Source organism: Rhinatrema bivittatum, chromosome 6 (genome assembly GCF_901001135.1).
Source record: "Rhinatrema bivittatum chromosome 6, aRhiBiv1.1, whole genome shotgun sequence".
NCBI classification, from domain to species: domain Eukaryota; kingdom Metazoa; phylum Chordata; class Amphibia; order Gymnophiona; family Rhinatrematidae; genus Rhinatrema; species Rhinatrema bivittatum.
The window spans coordinates 246,561,349-246,576,860 of NC_042620.1; the positions used below are offsets into that span (position 1 = coordinate 246,561,349).

The 15,512-nt window shown below is 46.8% G+C and overlaps 1 protein-coding gene across 3 annotated transcripts in view; it reads right to left on the reverse strand.

Moving 5' to 3' along the window:
* Positions 1-6,827: 6,827 nt before the first annotated feature.
* YBEY (ybeY metalloendoribonuclease) overlaps positions 6,828-15,512 on the reverse strand; it is a 64,668-nt gene continuing 55,983 nt past the window's right edge. For 2 of the 3 annotated variants that reach the window (XM_029606729.1, XM_029606730.1), the window contains exons 5-6: positions 10,026-10,228; positions 6,828-6,963 (exon numbers count right to left, since the gene is read on the reverse strand). In XM_029606729.1, coding sequence (XP_029462589.1) covers positions 10,142-10,228 — 87 coding nt within the window. In that variant the 3' untranslated portion in view covers positions 6,828-6,963; positions 10,026-10,141. Of the gene's footprint in view, positions 6,964-9,691; positions 10,229-15,512 lie in introns of those variants that run through there. The other variant, XM_029606731.1, reaches the window with a different exon arrangement.

Sequence of the window (15,512 nt, forward strand, 5' to 3'; positions counted from 1 at the left end):
GCCAGATAATAACTCCTCCCCCAGTAAAGATGACCCCTGAGCACACTGCCCCTTCACAGATTAGACAGACAAAAGGTGACTACATCCAAGGTTGCGATTCAATGAATTCTAGCACAGAGCCGATCTAGCTATCAGTAAAGATGCAATCCTTGGGTTTTTCCCCACAGTGAATCAGTACTGCTTTTCCATCCCTTCCTTTCACAAGTATTACAGCAACAACCCACTCCACCCTTAATGAGCACAGTAATTAGCGCTGTATGGCAAGGAGGAGCAGAAGCTCCTTCCACCTTGCTTTTCACCAAGAATAGCAGGCTAATATGTCCCAAAGCATTCGTGTAGCTATTTAACCCCCTCCCTTCCACAAAACACACAAGTCAAGACAAAACGATTGGTGCCGGTGAGCGCCTCCAAGAGGAGCACGAGGGGGGTGCCAGCTTGCCAGCAGCTGAAGAAGAAAACGAGGGTGACGGGCCAGGCCCATCAGGAGAGCAGGAGCCCCAGTCAGCAGGTGCTGCCGTTTCCGCGCAGCTGGAAGCCGCTTCGTCGATTGGTGCCGATGAGCGCCTCCAAGAGGAGCACGAGGGGGGTGCCAGCTTGCCAGCAGCTGAAGAAGAAAACGAGGGTGACGGGCCTGGCCCATCAGGAGAGCAGGAACCCCAGTCAGCAGGTGCTGCCGTTTCCGCGCAGCTGGAAGCCGCTTCGTCGATTGGTGCCGATGAGCGCCTCCAAGAGGAGCACGAGGGGGGTGCCAGCTTGCCAGCAGCTGAAGAAGAAAACGAGGGTGACGGGCCAGGCCCATCAGGAGAGCAGGAGCCCCAGTCAGCAGGTGCTGCCGTTTCCGCGCAGCTGGAAGCCGCTTCGTCGATTGGTGCCGATGAGCGCCTCCAAGAGGAGCACGAGGGGGGTGCCAGCTTGCCAGCAGCTGAAGAAGAAAACGAGGGTGACGGGCCTGGCCCATCAGGAGAGCAGGAGCCCCAGTCAGCAGGTGCTGCCGTTTCCGCGCAGCTGGAAGCCGCTTCATCGATTGGTGCCGGTGAGCGCCTCCAAGAGGAGCACTAGGGGGGTGCCAGCTTGGCAGCAGCTGAAGAAGAAAACGAAGGTGATGGGCCTGGCCCATCAGGAGAGCAGGAGCCCCAGTCAGCAGGTGCTGCCGTTTCCGCGCAGCTGGAAGCCGCTTCGTCGATTGGTGCCGGTGAGCGCCTCCAAGAGGAGCACGATGGGGGGTGCCAGCTTGCCAGCAGCTGAAGAAGAAAACGAGGGTGACGGGCCTGGCCCATCAGGAGAGCAGGAGCCCCAGTCAGCAGGTGCTGCCGTTTCCGCGCAGCTGGAAGCCGCTTCGTCGATTGGTGCCGGTGAGCGCCTCCAAGAGGAGCACGAGGGGGGTGCCAGCTTGCCAGCAGCTGAAGAAGAAAACGAGGGTGACGGGCCTGGCCCATCAGGAGAGCAGGAGCCCCAGTCAGCAGGTGCTGCCGTTTCCGCGCAGCTGGAAGCCGCTTCGTCGACTGGTGCCGGTGAGCGCCTCCAAGAGGAGCACGAGGGGGGTGCCAGCTTGCCAGCAGCTGAAGAAGAAAACGAGGGTGACGGGCCAGGCCCATCAGGAGAGCAGGAGCCCCAGTCAGCAGGTGCTGCCGTTTCCGCGCAGCTGGAAGCCGCTTCGTCGACTGGTGCCGGTGAGCGCCTCCAAGAGGAGCACGAGGGGGGTGCCAGCTTGCCAGCAGCTGAAGAAGAAAACGAGGGTGACGGGCCTGGCCCATCAGGAGAGCAGGAACCCCAGTCAGCAGGTGCTGCCGTTTCCGCGCAGCTGGAAGCCGCTTCGTCGATTGGTGCCGATGAGCGCCTCCAAGAGGAGCACGAGGGGGGTGCCAGCTTGCCAGCAGCTGAAGAAGAAAACGAGGGTGACGGGCCAGGCCCATCAGGAGAGCAGGAGCCCCAGTCAGCAGGTGCTGCCGTTTCCGCGCAGCTGGAAGCCGCTTCGTCGATTGGTGCCGATGAGCGCCTCCAAGAGGAGCACGAGGGGGGTGCCAGCTTGCCAGCAGCTGAAGAAGAAAACGAGGGTGACGGGCCTGGCCCATCAGGAGAGCAGGAGCCCCAGTCAGCAGGTGCTGCCGTTTCCGCGCAGCTGGAAGCCGCTTCATCGATTGGTGCCGGTGAGCGCCTCCAAGAGGAGCACTAGGGGGGTGCCAGCTTGGCAGCAGCTGAAGAAGAAAACGAAGGTGATGGGCCTGGCCCATCAGGAGAGCAGGAGCCCCAGTCAGCAGGTGCTGCCGTTTCCGCGCAGCTGGAAGCCGCTTCGTCGATTGGTGCCGGTGAGCGCCTCCAAGAGGAGCACGATGGGGGTGCCAGCTTGCCAGCAGCTGAAGAAGAAAACGAGGGTGACGGGCCTGGCCCATCAGGAGAGCAGGAGCCCCAGTCAGCAGGTGCTGCCGTTTCCGCGCAGCTGGAAGCCGCTTCGTCGATTGGTGCCGGTGAGCGCCTCCAAGAGGAGCACGAGGGGGGGTGCCAGCTTGCCAGCAGCTGAAGAAGAAAACGAGGGTGACGGGCCAGGCCCATCAGGAGAGCAGGAGCCCCAGTCAGCAGGTGCTGCCGTTTCCGCGCAGCTGGAAGCCGCTTCGTCGACTGGTGCCGGTGAGCGCCTCCAAGAGGAGCACGAGGGGGGTGCCAGCTTGCCAGCAGCTGAAGAAGAAAACGAGGGTGACGGGCCTGGCCCATCAGGAGAGCAGGAGCCCCAGTCAGCAGGTGCTGCCGTTTCCGCGCAGCTGGAAGCCGCTTCGTCGATTGGTGCCGGTGAGCGCCTCCAAGAGGAGCACGATGTGGGTGCCAGCTTGCCAGCAGCTGAAGAAGAAAACGAGGGTGACGGGCCTGGCCCATCAGGAGAGCAGGAGCCCCAGTCAGCAGGAGTGGCGTGTGAGCACTTGAAGCAGTTCTTGCCTGTCCTCCGGCAGCCTCAGCGCATGATCCCCCTGAGCGCCGACATCTTGGAGCCACTGCAGCAGATGTGGGAGGAGACTGAGGCACAGCTGGAGTCCCTGTGCACGGAGATGGGGGGAGAAACGGTGGCCCCCTGCCCCGCTGTACCTGTAGATGCCCCCATCCCGGCTGCTCCTCCTCCCCCTCCTCCCATGGACGCTCCCCAGCAGGAGGTTCCCCTAAGTGCCTCGGCGGCGAGGTCGAGCCCAGGACCCATCCGAGCACGGCGCAGCGGGAATTGCACCTCCGCGTCTGCGGGCGTGCATCTCGTGCCCAGGCGCAGCTCCAGGCAGCGACGGCCCTCCCTGCGCTACCCCTACCACTGAGGCGTCACGGCTCTCCCGACTGGAGGGGGGGGGGGAGGGGGCAGCTGTGCGGGGCCATTTGTGTGAGCAGCTGGGGCTGTGAGACCTGTGAGAACTTAGAAAACTAAAACAAAGCTTATGAAAGAAAGAAGCGATATGGCGTAAAACCCCTTGTGCCAACACCATCTCTTCATACAAATCCACACTACACCAGTACAAGTCTCTTACCTCTAAAGCAAAAAAGGATTACTACACATCTAAGATCCACAACCTGGTCTCAGACGCAAAAGCCCTCTTCACTTATGTCTCCAGCCTCACTCAAACCATACCCCAAGAAATCCCTAATAACCTAGCACAACCCAAAACTGAAGAACTCGCACTGTTTTTTCAAAACAAAATCACCAACCTTCTAACCCAACTGCCTTCCAATTCCGCCGCCCTCCCGACATATCAGCAACCTCACTACAAAAATATCAGCCTAAACACCTTTGATCCCGTCTCCTCCACTGAGATACAAGCCATCCTGAGAAGAATGAAACCTACTTCTCATCCTGCGGACCACATCCCCACCAAACTGCTTCTATCTATCCCAGATACCATAGCCACATCATTGACAGACATCATCAACTGCTCTCTAACCCAAGGGACCTTCCCAGACGATCTTAAAGTGGCCTCAATCACAGCTCTCCTAAAGAAACCTAACCTTGACCCGAAGGACCCCAACAACTTCCGTCCCATAGCTAACCTCCCGTTCATCGCCAAGATCATGGAAAAACTAGTGAACTCTCAACTGTCAGACTTCATTGAAGACAACAATCTTCTCTGCACTCCACAACACGGTTTCCGTAAAATCCGAGGTACAGAATCCCTCCTTACCTCTTTGACAGACTACATCTTATTGGGTCTCGACAAAGGTAACTCATTCCTTCTGATCCTGTTAGACCTATCCGCAGCGTTCGACACGGTCAACCACGCCATCCTCCTAAACCAGCTGTCGTCCATAGGAATCAGCGGCACCGTCCTATCATGGTTCAAAACCTCTCTCAACAACAGAGGTTATAAAGTTAAACCACAAAACAAGGAATCTTCAAGATATGACTCTACCATAGGAGTCCCACAAGGTTCATCATTATCCCCAACTCTTTTCAATATTTACCTTCTTCCTCTTTGCCAACTTCTCACCAACCTCAACCTAAAGTATTTTCTATACGCAGATGATATTCAAATTATCATCCCCATCAAGGACACATACTCTAAAACTCTCGAATTCTGGAAATCGTGCCATCAAAAAATCAAACACCTACTCAACAACCTAAACCTCGTCTTAAATTCCTCCAAGACAGAAATCCTATTCATCTCTCCTGAGAACAGCATTCCTAACAATACTCTGCCTACCAACCTACCCACCACACAAGTTAGAGACTTAGGAGTGATCATAGACAATCGGCTTAACTTCAAGGCTTACATCAACAAAACAACCAAAGACTGTTTCTACAAACTCCAGGTACTAAAAAGAATAAGACCCCTTTTCCATGCTCAAGATTTCAGAACGATCATCCAAGCAATCATTTTCTCGAAATTAGACTATTGCAATTCTCTATTGCTAGGTCTTCCTTCATCCTATTCTAAACCTCTCCAGATGGTACAAAATTCAGCAGCCCGACTACTGACAGGCACCAGGAAAAGAGATCATATATCTCCCATACTGAAAGAGCTTCACTGGCTACCTGTACACTTCCGAATCTTGTACAAAGCCATATCCGTCATCTACAAAACAATACATCAACTCACCACCCTTGATCTGCAAATCCCTCTCCAAATTTACAATTCGTCAAGACCAACAAGAGATGCTTATAAAGGCTCACTCCAAGTACCTCCTGCGAAAACTACCAGACACGCCACCCTAAGAGATCGTGCCACCTCCACAGCTGGTCCTCTCATTTGGAACTCCATTCCTACAGATCTCAGACAGGAGCCCTGCCTCCTAACTTTTAGAAATAAACTTAAGACTTGGCTGTTCAAGCAAGCGTTCCCGGACACAACCTAATGACTCCACTATCTCTTTCTCAAAACATTCAGCCCTCAACCATGCTTTTGTATATAGCACTTAATTTGTATATTGTTTAACCGTTACTATTCTATCCTTTCTCTTCCTCCTTCTCCCAGTTCTGCTACCCCTGTTAAATGTAACTGCACCTTCTGTCACCACAGTTCCAGTTTGATGTATATATTGCACTCCTGTTTTATGTAAACCAGCAAGATATGTTTTCATGATTGCCGGTATATAAAAACCTTAAATAAATAAAATAAATACATACAGACCAAAACTTTGGACACTTCTTACTAAATATCATAACACTAAGGGGTAGATTTTTAAAAAATACGCATGCGTCCATGTGCGAGCGCTACCCGGTGCGCACACATGGACGTGCGATTTTATAACGTGTGCGCTCCAGCGCGCGCATGTTATAAAATCCCAGGCAGCACGTGCAAGGGGGGGTAGAATTTAGCTAATTCGCCCAGTGACAAGATCGGGGCTCTCCCAGTCCACTCCTTGGATCGCCCCTTTGCCGAGGCCTGGCTCTTGTGCATGTAAGAGGTTACGCAAGCGGCCGGGCCCCTTTTAAAATGCAAGCAGTGCATGCAAGCCCGGCCACACACATTACCCTTGTTTTTTACGTGCGCGGACCATTTAAAAATCAGGCCATAAGGCTTTATATCCCCTCATATTACCTTGTCACGTAAATGATCCATCTTATCAGTCAGAGAACTGTAGCATAATGGCCACATAAAGCCCATCTAACACCGGCAGGAAATGCTGCACTATAACCATTAATTGCTGAATGCCATAGCTGTATTGAAATCTCAATAAAACGATTCCCACTCCACAGCCTGAATTAATCCAGTAGGAAGGGCAGTCTGCCATTTAAAAATATAGGCTTGCTCCTTCCACTGTAATCATAATGAGATATCATCACCCCTTGCCATAGGGACTTGTTGAACTATAAAGAAGTGCAACTGGTCAACAGTATGCTTATGTTGTAACCAGTATTGAACCATTGGTACCTCCAACTTTTGTGTCCTTATACAACTTGTATGTTCTTTAATACGTGTTTTGATATGTCACTTGGTAAGTCCAATATTTAATTTATAGCATGGGCATATTACTGTATAGATAACTTGTACATTTTCACATGTGTAATATCCACGGAGAGTATGTTTTACAGATAAGTGGGGATACTGAAGTTCTTGAATCAGTAATATGTTTGGACAGACCACACATTTACCACATTTATACCTTCCCAATGCATTTGGACTAGGATGGATTGCAACATCCTAAATAATCAAGGCTCCATCCTCGAGTTTTTGCAAAAATAGGTGGTTGGTGAAAAGGTTCATGCACTGATAACACATTCCAATGTTTTGAAATGTTTTGTATCTCTTTAGTTTTACTAGAGTATGGTATAGTACATATCATCCGATCAATAGAGGTTTTCTTAGACGAGGTTAACATGAGTTCCCTGTTAGCAAATAATGCTCTTAATAATTTTACTAGGGTATCCTTTCTGCATAAACCATGCTTGCATATGGATGGCTTGATGTTTAAAATTCCTCTACACTGGAGCACAACCAGTGCAGCCGTAGAAACTGTCCTTCTGGAATATTCTCTCTAAGCTTACTTGGATGTTGGCTGGAAAAAGATAGCAGGAAATTTCTATTAGTAACTTTATAATAAATTGTAGCATTAAAAGTCCCACCTTAAAATACACCAGTATATCTAAAAATAAGATTTTCCCATATTATGCTGAAATGTGAATTGCAGATTGATGTTTCTGGAGTTTAACCATACTGCAAATTTTTCAAACATACCGGGTCGTTTATCAATTTGCATTAGGGCCTTAACGCACATGAGAATGCCCTAACTCGTGATAAATAATGCAACACAAATACATATGCAAATTCAACACTGAGTATTCCAATGTGAAACAGCAGTGCAGGATTTAGCACCGGAAATAACTATACGAGAGAGAGAGAGAGAGAGAGAGAGAGAGAGAGAGACTCTCTATAGAGTCAGTCTGACACTCTCTATATATGTACCACTCTAGAACGGCACTTTGAATCGGGGTGGGTATCGGAAGGTGGGGTGGGATAGTTGTACAAATCAACTCCTCTAGTTATACTTTTCATCCATAATGACGTCAATTTTACTATGAATACCTCAGATTGTTTCTGTAACACCACCCCACCTTCCGAAACCCACCCCGATTCAAAGTGCCCCTCTACAGTGGTGCATCTATATAGAGTCTCAGAATGACTCTATACAGAAGCACTCTCTCTCTCAGAAACTGGGAGCAGGGTAATTAACCTGACCACCCCCCCCTTTATTTTTATTTTTTTTTTTATCATGGGCACTATTTTCCATTATATTTACAGCATTTTGATAAATCTAGGGTATAGTTTGAGTATCTGATCAGATGAAACAAATATCATCTGTAAAATGGACACAAATTTTAATGTAACTCCAAAAAGATGAACGGTACCCATGTTGTTCTTCAAAAGATGAAACATACAAATATGCAAGCGAGGGAGCCATAGTGGACTCCATGGTGGTGCCTTATATCTGATGGCCTATTCTACCTTGAAAACTAAAGAAGTTTTTTGTAAGGGCCAAATGTGCTAAATCATAAATGAACTCCCTTTGTAATTTAAAAGAACCTGCAGATTTTAAAGCCTTATTGATAACCCCCAACGCTAATTCCTTGGGACTGCTGGTATAAAATGAGGTGATATCAGCAGTGACTAATAGCCATTCTTCATCCAAATGAGATACTGAAGACTGTAAATCTTGGAGAAAATTAGTAGAGTCTCTAATATATGACTTTATCTGAGGGATCAAAGGTTTAATGCGTAAATCTACATATTTTAATAACGGTTCTAATAGTGATCCTATCCCTGGCATGATAGGTCTACCTGGTGGGATTTCTAAGAATTTCTGAATTTTGGACACCAGGTAAAACTTCAGCATAATAGAATATTTCTCAAATAAAAATTCATATTCTTTATCTGATATTATCTGAGCCTTTTTCCTCTATCAAGTATTTCCCTTATCTCCCAAATTAACTCTTCCGTTGCATCAGATTTACGAGGTTTACAGAATTGTGAATCACTGAGTTATCAAAGAGCCTCTTTGTCATATTGTTTTGTCCAATATCACCACTCCACCCACCCCCCCCCCCCCTTATTGGCAGGATGAATTATTTATAGCTTTGAGAAATTTGTTCTTTAAGCTTTTTTCTATTTATTGTGGGAGGTGGTTTGTTGTGTTTTGAGATATTATATATTAGATCTCTCCCAGCTATATATACCTATATAACTATATCTATCTATCTATCTATCTATAAAATCGAAACTTATATGGCTAAGTGGCTCTTAATATTTACCTCTCTATGGGGGTCATTAAGCAAACTATGGTATTTTCCCCAAGGGAAAAAACTGTGGGAGTCAGAAAGCCATGGTAAATGATCTTGTGGCTTTGTGACTCACACAGTATTTTTCATACCGCAACAGTGAAAGCCCCTAAAAAATGCAGGACTGTGGGGCTGCCATCGCTTACAGGGATCAATGGCCCCAAGTATGCCCCTGCCTGCTTAGACTCCACTGTTCCACTTCCCACCCCCCTTGCAGGTAGCCTGTTGTAAATGAAAAAAAAACAAAACATTTTTCGATTATGGTGCAAGCCAAGCCCCCACCCCTAACCCCACCCCTTCACTAAGAAAATCTGGCTGCCGGAGACCAGAACCCCCACCCAAACTCCTCCGTTTAAAAAAAAAAAAAAATGGTCCTTGTGGTCTAGTGGACCCTCCCTTACACATAAAAATATCCATGGTGGTCTGGGAGACCCCCACCCATACTCCCCAATTCCTTCTTTACCTAAAAAAAGTCACCATCGTGATCCAGTGGGGGTTTCAAGTGTCCTCTAGTCTCTGAGCCTGATAGTAGCCATTTTCCAAAATGGGTGGAGGTCCCAGCCGCCTGGGGCCAGATTTTTTTTTTTCTTGTTGAGAAAGGGTGGGACTTACTATACACTTTTCAAGTACAGTGCATTTGTTTCTATTTGCAACAATGGGCCACCTGCAAGGGAGGCAGGTGGAACATGGGGTCTATGCAACACCCCTGGGGAATTTTACTACTTTGGGGGGTGAGGAGCAACTCGGGGCCAAGCAGTCACATTAAAACAGTGCCCCAGGACATGTGTTAATGTCTCCAGGCTACTTAGGAAATCTAACTACAACTCAAAGAGCTGTAGCTAATTTCTAATCAAATAACGCCATAGCATACATTTGCAAGCTACTGAGCCAATTTAAATATAAACAGTGTAGGGGCTCAAATAACATTAGGTGTTTCCAATATATCTTGTGTTATGCCATTTACTGTGCAAAAAAAAAACACAGCGTTTTGTACACAATAAGTAGCCTAATGCGGCTTAGTGAAAGACGTCCTATGTTTGAAAATGAACAAAAACAATGTCTAATGTAACTTGAACTATGGTAAGCTTCACCTGCCACTATAAAAATCCCTTGAACAATAAAAGATGTAAAGAATTCTGGTCTCTAATGAACTTGGGTTGTGTTTATTTGAGGTGCAAGTAATTTCAAATAAACTATAAATCTATCTTCCTTACAAGAGGATTAATTGAATGATATTATCAAATAATTTTGATAGTAGTTTTACTACCAGAGGATGCTTGATCACCTGATAGGGCAATCCACCCTGTCCAGGGGCTTGATGGTTAACTTTGTTCATTTCCGGAGTTCAGATGTTGGGAGTTTTCTGTCAATAGCTGGAGGACAGGTGTGGGGCAAGAACTGTTAGAAACAGTTCTCAGTCAGTGGTTGAAGGTTTGTTCCTGTGAAGCTATTCAGTGCCTCAAGAATTTGTTTTTCTTTTTCATTCATCTAAGAGAAAGAAGACAAAGCACAATTTAATTTATGTGTCCTTGACTAAGAAAATGTGTTCTATCTCAGAAGACGTGAGATAGTAAGCAGGTGCAAACATCAGAAAAGATGGAATGCATCTTCCACTGTCTTACATATGTCAAGCACTTCAGAAAATATAAAAATAATTTTTAACACTCTCCTCAACCATGGTTCCCAAAACTAGCCTGTTGACCCTATATCAAGTAGAGGAGGACCAGAAGGCTCATCTGCATACTGCTCCCAGCATTCCCTGGGAGAGGAGTCCAGAGGTCATCGCAAGCGATCCAGGGATTGACTTCCACAGCCCCAGCTTCCAGAGGCCCCGCACCCTTTGCAGTAGAGGAGGAACAGAAGCGCGCGCCTAATTGCGCGCGAATCTCAAACCCTTCAATTAACTGAGTGAAGATTAATTTAATGGTGGTTAAAGAGGATTGGTAAGTATAGCTTTCAGAAATTTTTGGATTTATAAAAGTTTGGTGAAAAGTGAAACTGAGGGATATATTCTTTAGAGTTTGTGTGTGTCTGAGGTAATAAGCAAGCCAGAGATAGTTAATTCTAGTGTCGGTCTTTCCCACCCACTCAACCCTTGATTTTTTAGGCACGAGACACTCTCATTAAAAATCAAACAGGGTCTTATCTAAATCATACTATTGTACCAGCCCTTATTGAATGTTTAATCATCCCCTTCTGGACACTAGCTGATTAATTAGTAAATTCACCTGTAAATTTAAAGAACGCTCATTCCAACTCCCTTTAGTATCCTAAACTTAACTAGGAACTCAATAAAACTAAGATGAAGGCAGCAGTCCAGCAGCAAGAGGGGGGCTTTCCAGCCGTTTGCATTGAGTGTCACATGTATAATTTTTTACCTGCCAGTGAGAGATTGTATGTGTGCACTCGGTGCAAAGAGCTCCTGGCTCTCAGGGAACGAGTGATCTCAGGAGGCTAGAGTAGAAGACTTGAAGGAGCTGAGGCAGACAGAGAAGTACATTAATGAGACCTTCAGGGACATAGTAGCCAAGTCCCAAATCCAGTCTGGCAGCCCCAGTGCTGCCTTGGTTCAGAAAGATCTCCCAATAGGAGAACATCACCCTGGTGTAGCAGGAAGTGATCCTGTAGCAAGGACCTGCTCTCCAGGTGATGTATTGTCCTCTCACACAGAAGAGGAATCTCCCAGGGCTACTGCCCAGGAGGGAAGGGTTAGGCCGGCCATCATAGTTGGTGATTCAATTATTAGAAATGTAGATAGCATGGTGGCTGGTGGACGTGAGGTCCGCCTGGCAACTTGCCTACCTGGTGCGAAGGTGGCAGACCTCATGCGTCACCTAGATAGGATTATAAACAGTGCTGGGGAGGAGCCGGCTGTCGTGGTACATGTGGGCACCAATGACATAGGAAAATGTGGGAGAGAGGTTCTAGAAGCCAAATTTAGGATTTTAGGTAGGAAGCTGAAATCCAGAACCTCCAGGGTGGCATTCTCTGAAATGCTTCCTATTCCACGTGCAGGTCCCCAGAAGAAGGCAGAGCTCCAGAGTTTCAATGTGTGGATGAGACGATGGTGCAGGGAAGAGGGATTCAGTTTTGTAAGGAACTGGGGAAACGTTTGGGGAAGGGGGGAGACTTTTCCAAAAGGATGGGCTCCACCTTAACCAGAATGGAACCAAGCTGCTGGCACTAACTTTCAAAAAGGAGATAGACCAGCTTTTAAACTAGAACAAGGGGGAAAGCAGACAGTCACTCAGCAGTGCATGGTTCGGAGAAATGTATCCTTGAAGGATACTAATGAAACAGAAGAGTTAGGGCATCCCAACAGAGGTTTCAATAAAAGCAAACGTAGTCCATGTGCCAATATGTAAAAAATCACTGAAGCTAATGATTTCCAAATTATCCCTAACAACTGAAAAGCAGGTTGTTAATACAAACAAAAAACACTCTTTGAAATGTCTGTATGCCAATGCCAGAAGTCTAAGAAGTAAGATGGAAGAGTTAGAGTGTATAGCAGTAAATGATAAGATTGACATAATTGGCATCACAGAGATGTGGTGGAAGGAGGATAACCAATGGGCAGTGCTATATCAGGGTACAAATTATATCGCAATGATAGGGAGGATCAATTTGGTGGGGGTGTGGCACTTTATGTCCAGGAGGGTATAGAGTCCAACAGGATAAAGATCATACAAGAGACTAAATGCTCAGTAGAATCTATATGGGTAGAAATCCCATGTGTGTTGGGTAAGAGTATAGTGATAGGAGTATATTACCGTCCACCTGGACAAAATGGTCAGACAGATGATGATATACTAAGAGAAATCAGGGAAGCTAACCGATTTGGCAGTGCAATAATAATAATGGGTGATTCAATTACCAATAATGGGTGATTCAATTACCAATCAAAATGAGTGGGAACACAAAAATAAAATAAAATAAAATTTTAAATAGCCTAGATGAAAGTGTCAGCAAGCCTGTCGTTTTCTACCGAAACCAACCAGTCTTCTCTATCATCCACCTTCAGCAGTATTTTATTTCATATACTTCTGAGGAATTTTTTAAGTTAAAATTTGAAATATAACCACAGTCCAGGAATTTTCTAAGCACCCAACACGGCCATGTTTCACACAAGCAGTGCTTTTTCAGGGGCATTCAAACAGATACTTTATCGCACCATTTTCATCTGGACTGGCGTCTCAATGGTCTTGCAGTTCCTCCGTTCATACAAAAGTGTCAGGATAAAAAAATCAGGGGATTTTCTCTTTCCTAGAGTGGAGAGGCTGTCAGAACTTCCCCATTAACAGTGAATAATATAAGCTACTCTGGACTTAGAGCCAGAAAAACAATAAAAACATTGAGATATATTGGATGAAAGATTGAGTGGTTGTAATATCAAGCTTTCAACATCCATGCTGTCAGGGATAGGGATTGAAGGTTGGGATGGCGCAACCGGCCCTGATCCTGAGTTATGAGAGTGGGATCTACTCCCAGACGAATTGGATCCCTGACTGAGAGGTCTAGCAGTGTGGGGAACCATACTTGTCGAGGCCAATATGGGGCTATGAGTATCATGGACCCCTTGTCCTGTTGTAGTTTCACTAGAGTTTTGGTTATGAGCGGTATTGGAGGATACGCGTATAGTAGGCCTGAGTTCCAAGGGCGAGCGAAGGCGTCCTTGGCTGGCTGATTCTTCTGTTTGTGTAGAGAACAGAACTTGTCCACTTTGTGATTCAGATGTGACGCAAAGAGGTCTATTGTTGGTTGACCCCAACGTTGAAATATCCTGGCCACTACTGCAGGATCCAGGCACCATTCGTGTGGTTGGAATTGACGACTGAGTCGATCCGCTACTACATTGTGAATGCCTGCGAGATAAGTGGCTCATAGGAACATTGAATGGTTCAGGGCCCAGCCCCAAATCTGTGCAGCTTCTTGACAAAGGAGATATGAGCCCGTACCTCCCTGTTTGTTGATGTACCACATGGCAACTGTGTTGTCTGTTTGGATCAGAACAGTCTTGTGTGAAAGGCAGTCCTTGAACGCATGCAACGCATAACGTATAGCTCGAAGCTCCAGGAAATTGATTTGAAATGTTGCTTCGAGTTTTGTCCAAGTCCCTTGAGTGTGGAGATTGTCTACATGAGCTCCCCACCCCAAGGTGGATGCATCTGTAGTTAAAAGTTATCTGTGGGACTGGTTGCTGAAAAGGTAGGCCTTTGCACAAGTTGTCCTTGTTTGTCAGTGTTTTTGTCCACCAACGTAGAGATGATCTTAGTTGTTGGGTCAAGCGAATTGGATAATGTAGTGGTTGAATGGCTTGTATCCATTGTGACCTTAAAGTCCATTGGCTAACCCTCATGGCAAGTCTTGCCATAGGTGTAACATGAACTGTGGAGGCCATATGACCTAGCAATATCAGAAACTGATGAGCTGTGGCTTGCGTCTGTAAGGAAATGGAGTTCGCTAGTAGAATGAGAGCATCTGCACGATCTACAGGTAGAATGGCCTTTGCTAGATCTGTGTTTAATTCTACTTCTATGAATTGAAGCAGGTGAGACGGAGTGAGATGGGATTTTTGATAATTGATGAGAAATCCCATGGAGTGAAGTAGAGCAATTGTTCGTGTCACAGAAGTGAGAGCTCCTTGTTGAGACTGACTCCTTATGAGCCAGTCGTCTAGGTATGGGAAAACATGGACACCTTCTTTGTGTAAGTGACCTGCTATTACTGCTAGACATTTGGTGAAAACTCTTGGAGCAGATGCCAGTCCAAAAGGTAGAACTCTGTATTGGAAATGTTGACAGCCTACCATGAAGCGCAAGTATTTGCGATGAGGAGGGAATATTGGAATGTGAGCATAAGCGTCTTGAAGATCCAGAGAACAAAGCCAATCTCCTGTTTGTAGAAGTGGAAGCATGGTGCCTAGAGAAACCATCCTGAACTTCTCTTTTTTCCGAAATTTGTTGAGATTTCTGAGGTCTAGGATGGGACGTAGGCCTCCGGTTTTCTTTGGAATGAGGAAATATCAGGAGTAGAATCCTCTGCCCTGCTGAGACTGAGGCACTGGTTGTATGGCTCTGGCTCTCAGAAGGGTAGATAATTCTATTTTAAGTTGATGAAGTTGAGAAGTTTGTTGTGGGCAGGAAGTTGGTGGAAATTCTGGAGGAATTGAGATGAAATTTAGTTTGTAGCCTCGAGACACTATGGAGAGTACCCATTGGTCTGATGTTATATTTTGCCAATATGTGTGAAAGTGAGACACTCTTCCGCCCACTGGTAGGTTTGACTTGGGATTGAAAGATTGGGTTTGTTCTCTGGCCTGTGTTTCAAAAGCCTGCCGCAAGGCCTGTCTGTGCAGGGGTTGTGGACGAGCAGGCCTAGATTGCCTGGCCTGGGAGTGTTGTTGTGGTCTGGTAGACCTATCCCTAGAAGTCTGGGGGTAGTATCTGCGTGGCCTGTAATAAGAACGTTGGGTTTCTCTTCGTGGAGGACGACGAGAAGACTGAGTAGCAGGTTCTTGTGGGGTTTGAGACAGCTGACGTAGAGTCTCAGTGTGGTCCTTAAGCTGTTGTACGGCTTCCTGAATCTTGTCCCCGAAAAGTTTGTCACCAAGACAGGGCAGATCCACAAGTTTTTCTTGCACCTCAGTCCTGAAGTCAGATGCCTTGAGCCAGGCCCATCTACGGGCAGTGATTCCAGCTGCTGCTGCTCTGGAAGCAGTCTCAAAATTGTCGTAGACTGCTCTCACCTCATGTTTACCCGCCTCTAGTCCTTT